Source organism: Typopeltis vanoorti, chromosome 6 (genome assembly GCF_054136105.1).
Source record: "Typopeltis vanoorti isolate ZY-2024b chromosome 6, IOZ_Tvanoo_1.0, whole genome shotgun sequence".
Taxonomy (NCBI): Eukaryota; Metazoa; Arthropoda; class Arachnida; order Uropygi; family Thelyphonidae; genus Typopeltis; species Typopeltis vanoorti.
This window is the reverse complement of record NC_143554.1, coordinates 118,190,195-118,204,606: the sequence shown is the minus strand read 5'-3', so window position 1 is coordinate 118,204,606 and position 14,412 is coordinate 118,190,195. Positions and strand designations below refer to the sequence as shown.

The 14,412-nt window shown below is 38.3% G+C and overlaps 1 protein-coding gene across 1 annotated transcript in view; it reads right to left on the bottom strand.

The window, feature by feature from the left end:
• Positions 1–14,412, bottom strand: part of LOC150105860 (liprin-alpha-1-like) — a 394,932-nt gene that overhangs the window by 51,991 nt on the left and 328,529 nt on the right. Inside the window, exon 18 of the mRNA XM_090394581.1 lies at positions 3,460–3,565. Coding sequence (XP_090250707.1) covers positions 3,460–3,565 — 106 coding nt within the window. The remainder of the gene's footprint in view (positions 1–3,459; positions 3,566–14,412) is intronic.

Here is a 14,412-nt window from a genome sequence, read left to right as displayed (position 1 = left end):
CACGATCACCTCAAGATCCCTTGCTTCCTCCACTTCTTGCAGTATAACTCTATCAAGTGAGTATGAAGCATCCCTTCTATGAATCCCAAATTTTAAAATCTTACATTTTGTTGCATTAAACTGAAAATCCTCTTGAAGATCCAAAACATGCACACTATGACTAATAATCCTCCCAAGCTTCACATCATCGAAGCAAACAACTGAACATCTCCTTGTCCTGTGACAATATCGTTGACATAAAGGTTGAACAGCAATGGTCCCAGGACTGAACTCTGTGGGGAACTCCTTGTAACTTTCCTACTCCCTGATACTGTTCCCCCATATATACAACTCTCTGATATCTGTCAGAGAACCAATCACCAATCCAGTCCACAAACCTGATATCCATACCCATATGATGTAACTTAAAAATCAACTTGTCATGTAGCACCCTGTGAAATGTCTTGGAAAATTCCAAAAAATTGGCAGTGTATCGTTACCCTCATTTACTGCTCTTGTTACTCTATTATAAAAGGTAACCAGATTACTAAAACAAGAGTGCCTTTTAACAAATCCATGCTGGCCTGCATAAGTATTATTATGCTCATTTGCCCAATTCTGCATATGAATTCTTGCTAATTTCTCTAAAATCTTAACAGCTACAGAAGAAATACAAACAAGCATATAGTTTGATACCCTCCATTCTACCCTTATGCAATGATACTATCTTTCTCTCCTTCCACTCTCTAGGAACTTGCCCTATTGCATGACTTGCATTAAACACTCAAGTTAACAGCACAGTCGGTTCCATAGCACATTCCTTTAAAACACATGGTGAAATTCTATCTAGTTCTTCCCCCCCCACACACACCCACCTTATCGACATTTAGAACTCAGTATTCAGAATACATCCTCTTTATTTCACCACTCATTATCCTTTAGGAATAAAGCTTAAAGGAATAAAGTATACCAGGATAGAACACTCTAATAAAGTAATCATTAAATAGCTCAACTATGTCATCTGCTTTACTCACCCGATTCCCATCTGCACCCAGCAAAATAAACCATCCACTATCCTTTTTCCACCTACTCACCACATCTAATAGCCTATTGTTGACCAGAAGCCTTACCAATACCATAAACAGTCGACTAACACATATTTTGTATGTTATATGTACTGGTAAGGACATGAGAAACAAAACATTTGAAGACATTGTTTCATGGAAGGTTGGTACACTACATCCTTGAAACAATTGAAGAAAATCTACTGATGTCACCTTCAACGACTAAAGAAATCAGTGCAAAGGTTACCATTTTACAGGCTGAACAATTTGTTGCAAATCGTTAGTGAGAAATAAGTAGCAAAACAATTCAAAATTGCTTTGCTCATTGTGGTTTTAAGAATTCAGACCAGGAAATGGCAGATATGATTGATAATGAAAATGAAATCATTTTGGGACTACAGCACGTCAGAAACTACAAAGAGTTTTTGTGTATTAACAATAGCTTTTAATGTTACATTGAAAATGAAGAATGCAGTTGTTGAACAAATTGCAACAAAACACCTAAAGACCCTGGAAGACAAGGACAGTAATGAGGATGACACACCTGAACATGAGCAAGTGACTAATTTCTCTAAAATCTTAACAGCTACAGAAGAAATACAAACAAGCATATAGTTTGATACCCTCCATTCTACCCTTATGCAACGAATAATCATGCCTCAGTAACTTGATCCCTTTTTTATAAAAAGGATAAAGAAAGGCTGAACTGGATAAAGGTAATGGGTATACAATGATACTGCTGGACTTTGCAAAGGCTTTTCACAGGAGTGTGGTAAGAAAAGCAAAAGTGGATTATGAAAGGAAATTAGCCATGCAAGCTAAAGAGAACTAAACAGTTCTTTCAATATGCTGCAAGTAAAAGAAAAACTGTACATGGCAGAATGATTTTAAGGAATGCCGATGGTAGGGAGGTCACTGAATCAGTCGATATAGTGGAATTACTGAGTGAGCACTTTGCAAGAGTATATCATCCAGGTGGTGACATTGAAAGAATAAAGAAACCATTAGTTATTAACTAAGAAACCAGGAAATTTATTGCTGAATTACAACACTACTTTGTGCAAGAAGGCAATCCTTTATCTGAATTAGATACCTGTGTTCATTTTGTTCAGTTGCAGTCAGGTACACTTGATAAATTTGTCCAAAATAATTGTTAGGGAAAATATGCTTCTTTGATAGATACCTACATATAATTAACCTCACTTTAGACTGATACGTGTGTATGTTTAGTTTTTTTTTTTTTTTTAAATAAAAACATGGTTAACCACGCTACTGTCCAAGACGTTTATAGTCGTCAAGGCTATCATGGATGCGAAGTGCATATTAAAATTGTAATACCATTAATATAACATTGAACTATATGATGGATACGAAGCGTATGAGGATGCGTATTTGATCCATAACGGATGGTAAGGTGGTTAATGAAGGTATACTGAAAGTTTGTCTATTTTTAAACATTTTTAATTTTTTTGTGATATTTTAGCTTTTCTATAAAATTCTGCATAATTGGGGCAGCCATTTAATTGGGACAAAGTGTTCTAGTCTCCCAATGTGTCCCAATTAACTGGAATCCACTGTATATGTATATATATACAGGACCTGTGCATAGTATTTTTCTTGTGTGTGCAATTCATGTTTGGCGCCTTTCTAAAAAAGTTTTTTTTTAATAAAGTGTGAATAAAACGAACAGGAAATGAAAAACAAATGAAAACTGCTTTACAGTATAATGTTACCTACGGATTAGTCCTGCTTATACAAATTTTTTCAAGTTATATAAATTTTCAAAATAATATAAAATAGTAATATAAAGTTAAGAGATTTATTCAAATATTCTTTACATTAATTTTGCATTAATAAATAAATTAATTTTGAAGATTCAACAAAAATAGATAAGAGAATTTTACAAGAATGTTTCGCATTGGACTTGAGAGTTCACGATTATTTTGTGTCACTGACGGTGCTCTAACAGCCCGCTAATATAACAGGCTCGAATGTCGAAAAGAATGAGTTATTAGTAGTAAGCCGACTTTTAGGACCAGACCACATGCATCCGATCCGATTAAAATTAGGATACGCCCTTACAAGGAACTCAACAATTAATCATAAGTTGATTTGTGATACATCAAAAAATAAAGAACTATTTTAGGTATATTATTTGTTTGTTTCCGGGAAGATCTGAAGGGACCCAAACAGAAGACGATGTACATTCATAATTATATGTCCTATTTGTTGTTTGTTTAAACTCTTATCTCATATTTTTTGACATCTTTTAGGCGCCTTTTTTTTCTGCAGTGCCTGTGTATATTGCACACTTCGTACACGCCACCAGCCAGGCCTGTATATATATATATATATATAAACTAATGAAAAATCAGTCAACACCTTGAACATATCTTAGGGAAACAAAGGTACTTACTTCTTCTTTGTTCTTCTATCAAAATCAGATTTCTGCCCAAGGACACTACTGCTACTACTAACAGATACTGAATCTGTCGAAACTACTTCACTATCAATACTAGTACCTAAAGAATTAAGATTGTACATTAATTAGGATGTACATTAATTTCTCTATCGCTACAGAAAAAATTACAATTGATTTCTAATGTACACTTAACACAAAATCATACACAATGATATCATAAAGAATTCATATGAAAGTGATGGTTTGCACTTTGGTGCAAATGAATTTGGTGTTCTGAGTCTAGAAAAAGTGTTGTTGAATAATGTGAAATCAAAGGAGCAAAATCAGGGCAACTAGAGCTACTAAGTGAGAAACCACTGAATAGGTCCACAAGATACCAACAAAGCATTTGAATGTCAGAATGTGCAAAAAGTGCTGAAGTTAGTACTGCTGGAAACAAACCAGAATGAGATAGTGAGTATAAAGCGTAAGAATAGTAGTGGGTCTAGGGGATTGCACTTTATTTATAATAATGCCAGAGCATTTGGAACAAAGGTGAAGAGTTTTTGGCATTGGAATTTCTTTGGAATTTTAGGATTTCTTCTTAGCCAAAGGTTATTTTCATTAGTGATATATGTTTGACAGAAAATAGTATAATTAATGGGATAGAATGCAAAGGATATAATATTTTCAGGTAGGATAGAGAGAGAAAAAGAATGGGGTAGGGGTAATGTTGACAAACTGCAACCAAAAAGAGTAGGAATTCAACTGAAGGTCAATGAAAACAGTGCATCTGAGGCCATCAGATGCAAGATAGAAGCCAACAAGACAAAATATACAGTTGGTTGCTGCTACAGACAAGGGGATGTGAAGGATGATAATGATAGCATGCATCAACAAATAAGCTCAATGACTGAGAAGGATAAGTTATTCTTGGGGGGCTTCAAGTAGGGGAATATAGATTGGAAGGAGGAAAGAATACATGGGAGGAAGGAAATGGAATTTATGCAGTTACTAAGAAAAAATCACCTGAGGCAGCATGCAATGGAATGAACCAGGTATCTGAGAGTGCTAGATCTAGTAATTGCATCAGATTTTTCTGTAACCAAGAGGACCACATTGCTATCAATTAGTGAGAGTGATTTCAGGAATGTGGTCTTGGGTTGGGAGGTGGCTAAATATGTGGAAGTTTCAATTAAGAGGAGGTAAATGTGAGAATTATAGAGCTGGTACGTATGAAAAACTCAGGAGATTGCTTAAAGCATGCCATGCTCCAAGGAACTGCAAGGGTTGGATGTCGATAATGAATGGGAGGTGGTAAAGAGGTGTTTGAGAGAAGTAATAACAGAGTGCATGCCTAGTCAGGTGGATAAATCAAATGGGAGTGAAATGGATGAGTAGCATCAATAATCAGGAACTACAAAAAAAAAAAAAAAAAAAAAAGAAAGAAAAGAATAGAAAAATTTGTGGAGGGAATTCAAAGAGAATGATGACTGGCAGACACATGAACAGCACAAAGCACAGGCCACAAGATGACTAGTATGGTAAGAAAGGCCAAATCAGAGTATGAGAGTAAATTAGAAGTGCAAACTAAAGTTAATTCCAAAGATTTCTTTTGGTATGTCACAAATAAAATGAAGAATGATTATGGAATAATTTTGATAAATGCTAAAAGCCTGTGCACGTCTGGTATACAAGCTGGTATTGATGGTATATTATACCAGATCGAGTGCTAGGAAAATGTGCTGGGGAATTGGTAGTGCCTTTGACCGCACTGTTTAATATAAGTCTCAGTTCTGAGCTGTCCAAATGGAGCAGAAAGAGGGGAAAATAGTTTACTGCATAATAGAGGTCTGCAAGACTGAAGTAGCAAATTACTGACTGATTATCATCTCAGAAGTCATGAGAAAAATACAGGAATGAGCAGACAGGAATGGGATACTATATGGGAGGGGGGAAAATGATTTTTGAGGGGTAGGTCATGCCTCAGTAACTTAATCCCTCTTTTATAAAAAGGATAAAGAAAGGCTGAACTGGATAAAGGTAATGGGTATACAATGATACTGCTGGACTTTGCAAAGGCTTTTCACAGGAGTGTGGTAAGAAAAGCAAAAGTGGATTATGAAAGGAAATTAGCCATGCAAGCTAAAGAGAATCCCAAACAGTTCTTTCAATATGCTGCAAGTAAAAGAAAAACTGTACATGGCAGAATGATTTTAAGGAATGCCGATGGTAGGGAGGTCACTGAATCGACTGATTCAGTGACCTCCCTACTTGCAAAGTGCTCACTCATTACTGAGTGAGCACTTTGCAAGAGTATATCATCCAGGTGGTGACATTGAAAGAATAAAGAAGCCATTAGTTTATATGGGAATTGTGGTGAATGAAGTGGAGGTGAATAGTCTATTACAGAACCTTAATGCGAATACATCTGTGGGATTGGATCATATACCAGCACAGGTCTTACGTGAAGCGGCTAAAGAATTGTCAGTGCCCTTGACCATATTGTTTAATCTGAGTCTCGGGTCTGGTTTAGTCCCAAAGGGGTGGAAAGAGGAGAAAATAGTTCCACTGCATAAAGGAGGATCCAAGACTACTGTTGCAAATTACTGACTGATCAGCATTCAAGAGAAAAATAGAGGAATGGATTGATGAAAATGAGATACTGTATGGAGGAACAGCATGGTTTTGTGAAGGGTAGATCATGCCTTAGTAACTTGCTCAGGTTTTATAACACAGTGACGGCTGAACTGGATAAGGATAATGGGTTTATAGTGATACTGCTGGACCTGGCTAAGGCCTTTGACAGGATAACACATGGAAGTCTAATCCGTAAACTGCAACATATGGGATTTGGATACAGGATTGGTGAGATGGATAGGAGGGTGGTTGATGGAGAGATACCAGAGAGTAGTTTACTCAGGAGTAGAGTCCAAAAGACGGCCTGTGACTAGTGGTCCAAGAACAGAACCCTGTGGGTTCTGTTCTTGGACCACTGCTGTTTAATTTGTTCATTAATGATATAGGGAAGGAACTGAGAGGAAAGGTTCATTTGTTCGCTGATGATGCAAAGTTGGGTAGGGCAAGAGTGAATGCAGATGTCAAAATTTTGCAGGATGATTTGGATAGATTAAAGGTCTAGGCTAAGGAGAATGGATTTCAATTTAATGTGGCAAAATGTAAGGTTATGCATTTTGGGGTGAAAAAATTAACAGCAGTATATGGTGGAACTGTACTCCAGGAGATTGATGAGGCCAGGGACTTGGGAGTGTTGGTGGATAGGGAGTTGAAGTTTAGGGGGCACATTGCAAAAGTGGCTAAATCAGCTCATCAAATCACTTGGATGCTGAAGAATACTTTGATGAGTAGAGACAAGCAAGTTATTGTTGCTCTGTATCGAGCCTTGATAAGACCCCATCTCGACTACTATGCCCAGATTTGGTCACCTAGGTTTCTTCTTAATGAGGAGGAGGTTGAGGGGGTCCAGAGGCAAGTGACCAGGATGATAGCAGGTCTATGGAATGAACCTTATGAAAATAGGTTGAAGATTTGTGGGTTGCAGAAATTGGTTGATAGGTAGAAAAGGGGTGATATGAATGAGACATTCAAATTACTGAAGGGTTTCTATAAGATTAATTCAGAGGATATTTTTGAGAACAAGACTGGTGGTGGTGGTGGGAGGACTAGGGGACAGCCATGGAAGCTGGGCAAGAGTGTGGTTAGTAAGGGTGTTAGAGCTGGGTTTTTTTTACTTTTAAAGTGGTGAATGAGTGGAATAAGAGGTGGTTACAGGGTTGAAACTGGGGAGTTCTTTCACTTGGTTGAACAGCGTGAAGGAGCGATGACAAGGGGCCATCCCTGGAAGTTACAAAAGGAAACTATGAGCAGGAGGATGAGGAGTGGTTTCTTTGCATGGAGGGTGGTTGAACCATGGAATGCATTGCCTGATAGAGTGGTGAGAGCGAGAATGGTCAATGAGTTTAAGGAGTGGTATGATAGACTTTGTGTTTCCTAAGAGGGATCTCCCACGATGAGTCCTGATAGACTTTGTGTTTCCTAGGTAGGACCTCCCGGGATGAGTCTTTTGACTCCATGGAGGCCTGGATAATAATAATAATAATAATAATAAAAATTACTGAAAGGTTTTATAGGATCAAATTTTGCATCATGAGAAAACAACTGGATATTTCCTTTCAGTTTATCATTAATATACAAATTAAATAGTAGTGGCATGAGCCTTGTGGCATGACTGGAGGTCTGGGCTAAGGAGAATGGATGTCAGTTTAATGTGGCAAAATGTAAGGTTATGCATTTTGGGATGAAAAGATTGGCGGCAGTTTACTGCATTGGTGGAACCCTGCTCCAGGAAATTGATGAGGCACGAGATTTAGGAGTGCTGGTGGATAAGGAATTGAAATTTAGGGGACACATTGCAAAAGTGACCAAAATAGCTCATCAAATCACTTGGCTGCTGAAGAATACGTTGACAATGAACAATGGAATGAACCGTATGAGAACAGGTTGAGGATTTGTGGGTTGCAAAAATTGGTTGATAGGTGGAGGAGGGGAGATATGATTGAGACATTCAAATTACTGAAGGGTTTCTATAAAATTAATGAATGCAGATGACGTCAAAATTTTGCAGGATGATTTGGATAGATTGGAGGTCTGGGCTAAGGAGAATGGATGTCAGTTTAATGTGGCAAAATGTAAGGTTATGCATTTTGGGATGAAAAGATTGGCGGCAGTTTACTGCATTGGTGGAACCCTGCTCCAGGAAATTGATGAGGCACGAGATTTAGGAGTGTTGGTGGATAAGGAATTGAAATTTAGGGGACACATTGCAAAAGTGACCAAAATAGCTCATCAAATCACTTGGCTGCTGAAGAATACGTTGACAAGCAGAGACAAGCAGGTTATTGTTCCTCTCTATCGAGCCTTGATAAGACCCCATCTAGACTACTGTGCTCAGATTTGGTCACCTAGGTTTCTTCTTGATGGGGAGGAGGTGGAGAGGATCCAGAGGCGAGTGACCAAGATGATAGCAGGTCTGTGGAATGAACCGTATGAGAACAGGTTGAGGATTTGTGGGTTGCAAAAATTGGTTGATAGGCGGAGGAGGGGAGATATGATTGAGACATTCAAATTACTGAAGGGTTTCTATAAAATTAATTCAGAAGATATTTTTGAGAACAGGGCTGGTTGTGGGAGGACTAGGGGACATCCATCTAAACTGGGCAAAAGTGTGGTTAGTAAAGGTGTTAGAGCTGGGTTCTTTACTTTTAGAGTGGTGAATGAGTGGAATGCGCTCCCTGAGTCTGTGGTGGATGCTGTGATGGTGAATGAGTTTAAGGCGAGGTATGATAGATACTATATGAATGTCAGATAGTTGTGATGAATATGATTTGGGGCCTCCCTCGATGAGTCTAATGACTCCCTGGAGTTGCCCGTAATAATAGTAATAATAATAGTAATAAACTACTGTCTGGTATCTCTATCAATTACCATCTTATTCAACTTCATATCCTTCTGCATATGCCACAGTTATATTTATCAAAATTCCATCCAGTATTATTATTATTATTATGGGTGACTCCAAGGCGTCCTTAGACTCATCGAGGGAGGCCCTAAACATTATGTCCATCACAACTATTCGACATTCACACAGTATCTATCATACTTTGCCTTGAACTCATTCACTGTCATAGCACCCACAACAGACTCTGGCAGCTATGACAGTGAATGAGTTCAAGGCAAAGTATGATAGATACTGTGTGAATGTCGAATAGTTGTGATGGACATAATGTTTAGGGCCTCCCTCGATGAGTCTAAGGACTCCTTGGAGTCGCCCGTAATAATAATAATAATAATAATAATACTGGATGGAATTTTGATAAATATAACTGTGGCACATGCAGAAGGATACGAAGTTGAATAAGATGGTAATTGATAGAGATACAGACAGTAGTTTATTAAGGAGTAGAATCCAGTAGAACGTCCGTGACTAATGTCATGCCACAAGGCTCATGCCACTACCATTTAATTTGTATATTAATGATAAACTGAAAGAAAATATCCAGTTGTTTTCTGATGATGCAAAATTTGAGCAATATTCAATAAAGATAATGTTAATATTATGCAAGATGAATTAAACAGATTGGCAGTATGGGCAAAGGAAAAAAGATGTCTGTTTAATGCGGCAAAGTGTAAGACTATGCATTTTGAGATGAAAAGATTACCAGCTGTGTACCATATTGATGGAACTGTACTCCAAGAAATTGATAACATCAGGGATTTCGGAGTGTTAGTGGATAGGGAAATGAAGTTTACAGGGCATATTGTGAAAGCGGCTTAAACAGCTCATCAGATTACTTGGTTAACAGAGATAAGCAAATTATTATACCTCTTTATAGGATCTTGATAAGACCCCATTTTGACTACTTTGCACAGATCTGGTTACCTGAGTTTCTTGGGAATGGGAAGAAGAAGGTTGAGAGAATCTAGAGACAAATAACCCAGATGGTAGCAGGAATGCACTTTATGAGGATAGACTGAAGATTTGTGGGTTGCAGAAATTGATTGATTAGGTGGAAAATGAGTGATATGACTAAAGCATATAAATTTGTGCAGGAGGAGAGTGTGTTCCAGATACTGAGTACTCTGGATGTCAGTAAAGCTGTGGGACTGGACGGTACTCACCACGAGTTTTGAGAGAATGTGCTAAAGAACTGACAGCTCCTTTGACCTGGCTTTTCAATGAATCTGGCTACAGGAAAGGTGCCCAGGAAATGGAAGGAAGGTAAGATAGCGGCATTGCATAAGGGTGGTAGCAGACTGGAAGAGTCTAATTATAGGCCAGTTTGTGTGTCATCAGTAGTTGTTAAGATTTTGGAGAAATTATTGAGGGACTGTATACAACATTGGGCAGATGAGGGTAATGTTATCTGTGAGAGTCAACATGGATTTATGAAGGGGCGCTGTTGTTTTAGTAATATGTTAGCCTTTTATAATAAAGTTACAAGAGCAGTAGATGAGGGAAAGGCATATACTGCCATTTTCTTGGATTTAGCGAAGGCATTTGACAGGGTGCCACATGATAAGCTAATATTTAAGTTGCAGCATGATATCAGATTGTTCAACTAGATTCAGGATTGGCTGTCCGATAGGTATCAGAGAGTTGTGTATGGTGGGGCAGTTTCAAGGAGGCAGAGGGTTACAAGTGGGGTCCCAATGGGCTCAGTACTAGGAACCTATACTGTTTAACCTTTATATCAATGACATTGTCAGTGGATTGCAAAGGGATAGTTGGTTGTTTATGAATGATGTGAAGCTGGGAAGGGTTATTAGTAATAGTGCAGATGTGGTAGCCCTGCAAGAGGATTTGAATAAGCTAGACAGATGGACAAATGAATGGGGTATCAGTTTAATGCAGCAAAATGTAAGGTCTTGAGGTTTGGGACACATCAATGGGACGCTGCATACTCTATGGGAGGAGTTAAACTGGAGGAAGTAGTAGAGACAAGGGATCTGGGATTGATGACTGATAGAAACCTGAAATTTAGGGAACATATTGCAAAGGTAGTGAAGGAAACACAGAAGATTGCTGCAATAATGAGAAGGACACTGACCACCAGAGATAAAAGAGTTATCATTCCGTTGTATAAGACCCTGATCAGACCACACTTAGACTATTGTTCTCAGATTTGGTCCCCAGGATTTGAAGGGGATATATTAACTGTGGAAATGGTACAAAGGCAGATAACAAAGACAGTTTCAAGATTGTACAATGTTGGTTATGAAGATCGGCTGAGGGAATGTGGACTGCAGAGTTTGGTGGATAGAAGAAGGAGAGGTGATATGATTGAGACTTTTAAATGTTGAGAGGTGGTTACAGGGTTGACACTGGGGAGTTCTTTCACTTGGTTGAACAGCGTGAAGGAGCGATGACAAGGGGCCATCCCTGGAAGTTACGAAAGGAAACTATGAGCAGGAGGGCGAGGAGTGGTTTCTTTGCATGGAGGGTGGTTGAACCATGGAATGCATTGCCATAGAGTGGTGAGAGCAAGAATGGTCAATGAGTTTAAGGAGTGGTATGATAGACTTTGTGTTTCCTAAGAGGGATCTCCCATGATGAGTCCTGATAGACTTTGTGTTTCCTAGGAAGGACCTCCCGGCATGAGTCTTTTGACTCCATGGAGGCCTGGATAATAATAATAATAATAATAAAAATTACTGAAAGGTTTTATAGGATCAACGGAATGGAAATTTTTCAGAACAGGCCTAGCAGTGGGAGAACTAGGGACCATCCTTGGAAATTGAGCAAGAGTGTGATTAGCAAGGGTGTGAGCACTAGATTTTTTGCTGGGAGAGTGGTGAATGAGTGTGATAGGTTGCCAGAGTTCTGTCTTAGGTGCAATGACTATAAATGAATTCAAAGTATGATAGATATTGTGTGAATATTGAATGGTGTTTGGCATAATGTTTAGGCTCTCTCTCTCTCTCTCACTCTCTTGACCAATCCAAAGAAACTCCATGGAGTTGCCTGTATAATAATAATAATAATTATTATATATATATACGAAGGCCGTTCAATGAGTAATAAGACTAATTTTACTGTCACGAAACCACTCATCACAATATTAATTTCTGCGGAATAAAGAAACGTTGCTGTCTGTTAACAAAAGAGGTTGATAGATGGCATATACGAGCTGATGTGCCAGAATGTCACGTGACTAAACGCAAGCTTGTTTCAGCGCGCCTACCAGCCGCGACCAGTCATCGAAATGGAAGCGTCCTTGGAACAGCATTAGGCAATTAAATTTTGTGTGCATTTGCAAAAATCGGCATCGGACACTTTTAACATGATATGCAAAGCTTTCCACGATGAAGCAATGTCGAGGGCAAGTGTTTTTCACTGGCATAAAACTTTTAAGGAAGGAAGGCAAAATGTGGAAGATCTTGAACGTGAGGGAAGACCTTCAACGTCCATCACAGAGACAATGATCAACACAGCAGCGATTATCATCAAGGAGGATCGCAGAATTACAGTATGCCCAGCTGCATGTTGTCCTGAATATTTCTGTGGGAAGTGTTCACTCAATCATGGCTGAACATTTGGGACTGAAACGTGTTTGCGCCCGATGGATTTCCAAACTCTTGACACCGGAGCAAATGCAGCATCAAATGGATGTGTGCACAGAATGGAAAGAAAGACTGGAACAAGAAGGTGACAACTTCTTAAAACGCATCATTACAGCAGATGAAGCTTGGTTGTATCACTATGACCTTACAAGGAAACAACAAAGCAGTGAATGGAAGCATCCATCTTTGCGTAGCCCCAAGAAAGCAAAAACTGTAAAATCAGCTGGTAAAGTTATGACCATAATGTTTTTTGACTACGAAGGCATTGTTTACCAACACGCTGTAGAATAACCCAGGAATAGTACTGTAAACGGCTCATACTATGCGGATGTTTTATGGACAATGGTACAGCACATCAAAAGGAAGCGTCCATTGCTGAAGAATGGCTTCTTATTGCAACACGATAATGCAAGGCCACATATTGCTGGTTGTGTAGTGGACGTTTTTTTCAGAAGAACAACATAGATATCCCACCACACAGTCCTGATCTCGCACCGTGCAATTTCTGGCTGTTTCCTCAGCTCAAGAAACCACTAAGAGGCCGTCATTTCAAAAGCAACAAAGCATGAGTAAAAGCTGCGGAGGCGGTTTTAAAAGAACTCTCAAAAAACGGACTTTCACATGCGTTTAAGAAGTGGACGTAAAGTTGGGACAAATGCATCGCGTCTCACGGTAGCTACTTCGAAAAAGACCATGTAAATGATGATGATTAAAGGTAATCTGTTTTCTGTATAAATATAGTCTTATTACTTATTGAACAGCCTACGTATATATATATATATATAATATAATTTATATAATTATATTATTATATATAATTATATATAACAATAATAATAAAAAATTTCCTCTTTCTTTTAGAAAGAGGAAATTAAAAAATGCAATTATGGAGTATTAAGCTTCGCAGGAAAGTTCCTTTTTTATGTGACTCCTACCCCTGAAAGGTTGATAAACCTATAGTATATTAATACCATATTCCTTCATTTGGGGGGTGCACCTGGAATTTCCCTCAAAATGCTTAATAGTATACAGAAGTATTCAAATTACTTAACTGATGACTCTTCCCTCCCTCACTGACTCCCTCCAGTTGCTTTTATCCATAGACGTTCTGTTACTGCATTATGTTTTTTCTATAGGTATTTCCATGGGCACTGCTCCACTGAACTAGCTGTTACCATCCTTTCAGTTTCCTATACTCATATATATATATATATATATACAAACATGAGCAGCTACAGCCAACACACACACACACACACCCACATATAGTTCAACTTCAAATTCATCAAATCAATTTCTCATCCACTGTCTTCATTTCTTACAGCTCTGCTCTTTGGAATAGCTTCCCCATACTCTTTCCAAACGACTTGGGGCTGCACCTAAAATTTCCCTCAAAATGCTTGATAGTATACAGAAGTGTGCAAATTACTTAACTGATATATATATATATATATATATGTAGAAAGTTTTTTACCTTGGGTAAAATGTTAAAGATACCAAGCAATTTTAAACCTGGTTTTTACTCCATAAAAAAAAACTTTTCTACATCTATCTCTCATCCTGAGATTTTTATTTAATAAGGTCAAAGCACCTTTTGGTAACTTGTTTTGGTAAAATACTTATAAGCTCTGTATTACTTAACCTTGGTATTTCCTAGCCTGGCTCCCACTGATGAGACCTCAATAAAGGTCGAAACCAGTCTGGGTAGTGGCCCTTTGCCTTTAATGCATAGCATCATAATCTCCTCAAGGAGATGGGCTTTGCATTAACGGTAAATATTAAGAATAGTGATCAGAGCTTATTCCAACTTTACCACGAGTTGCCTAG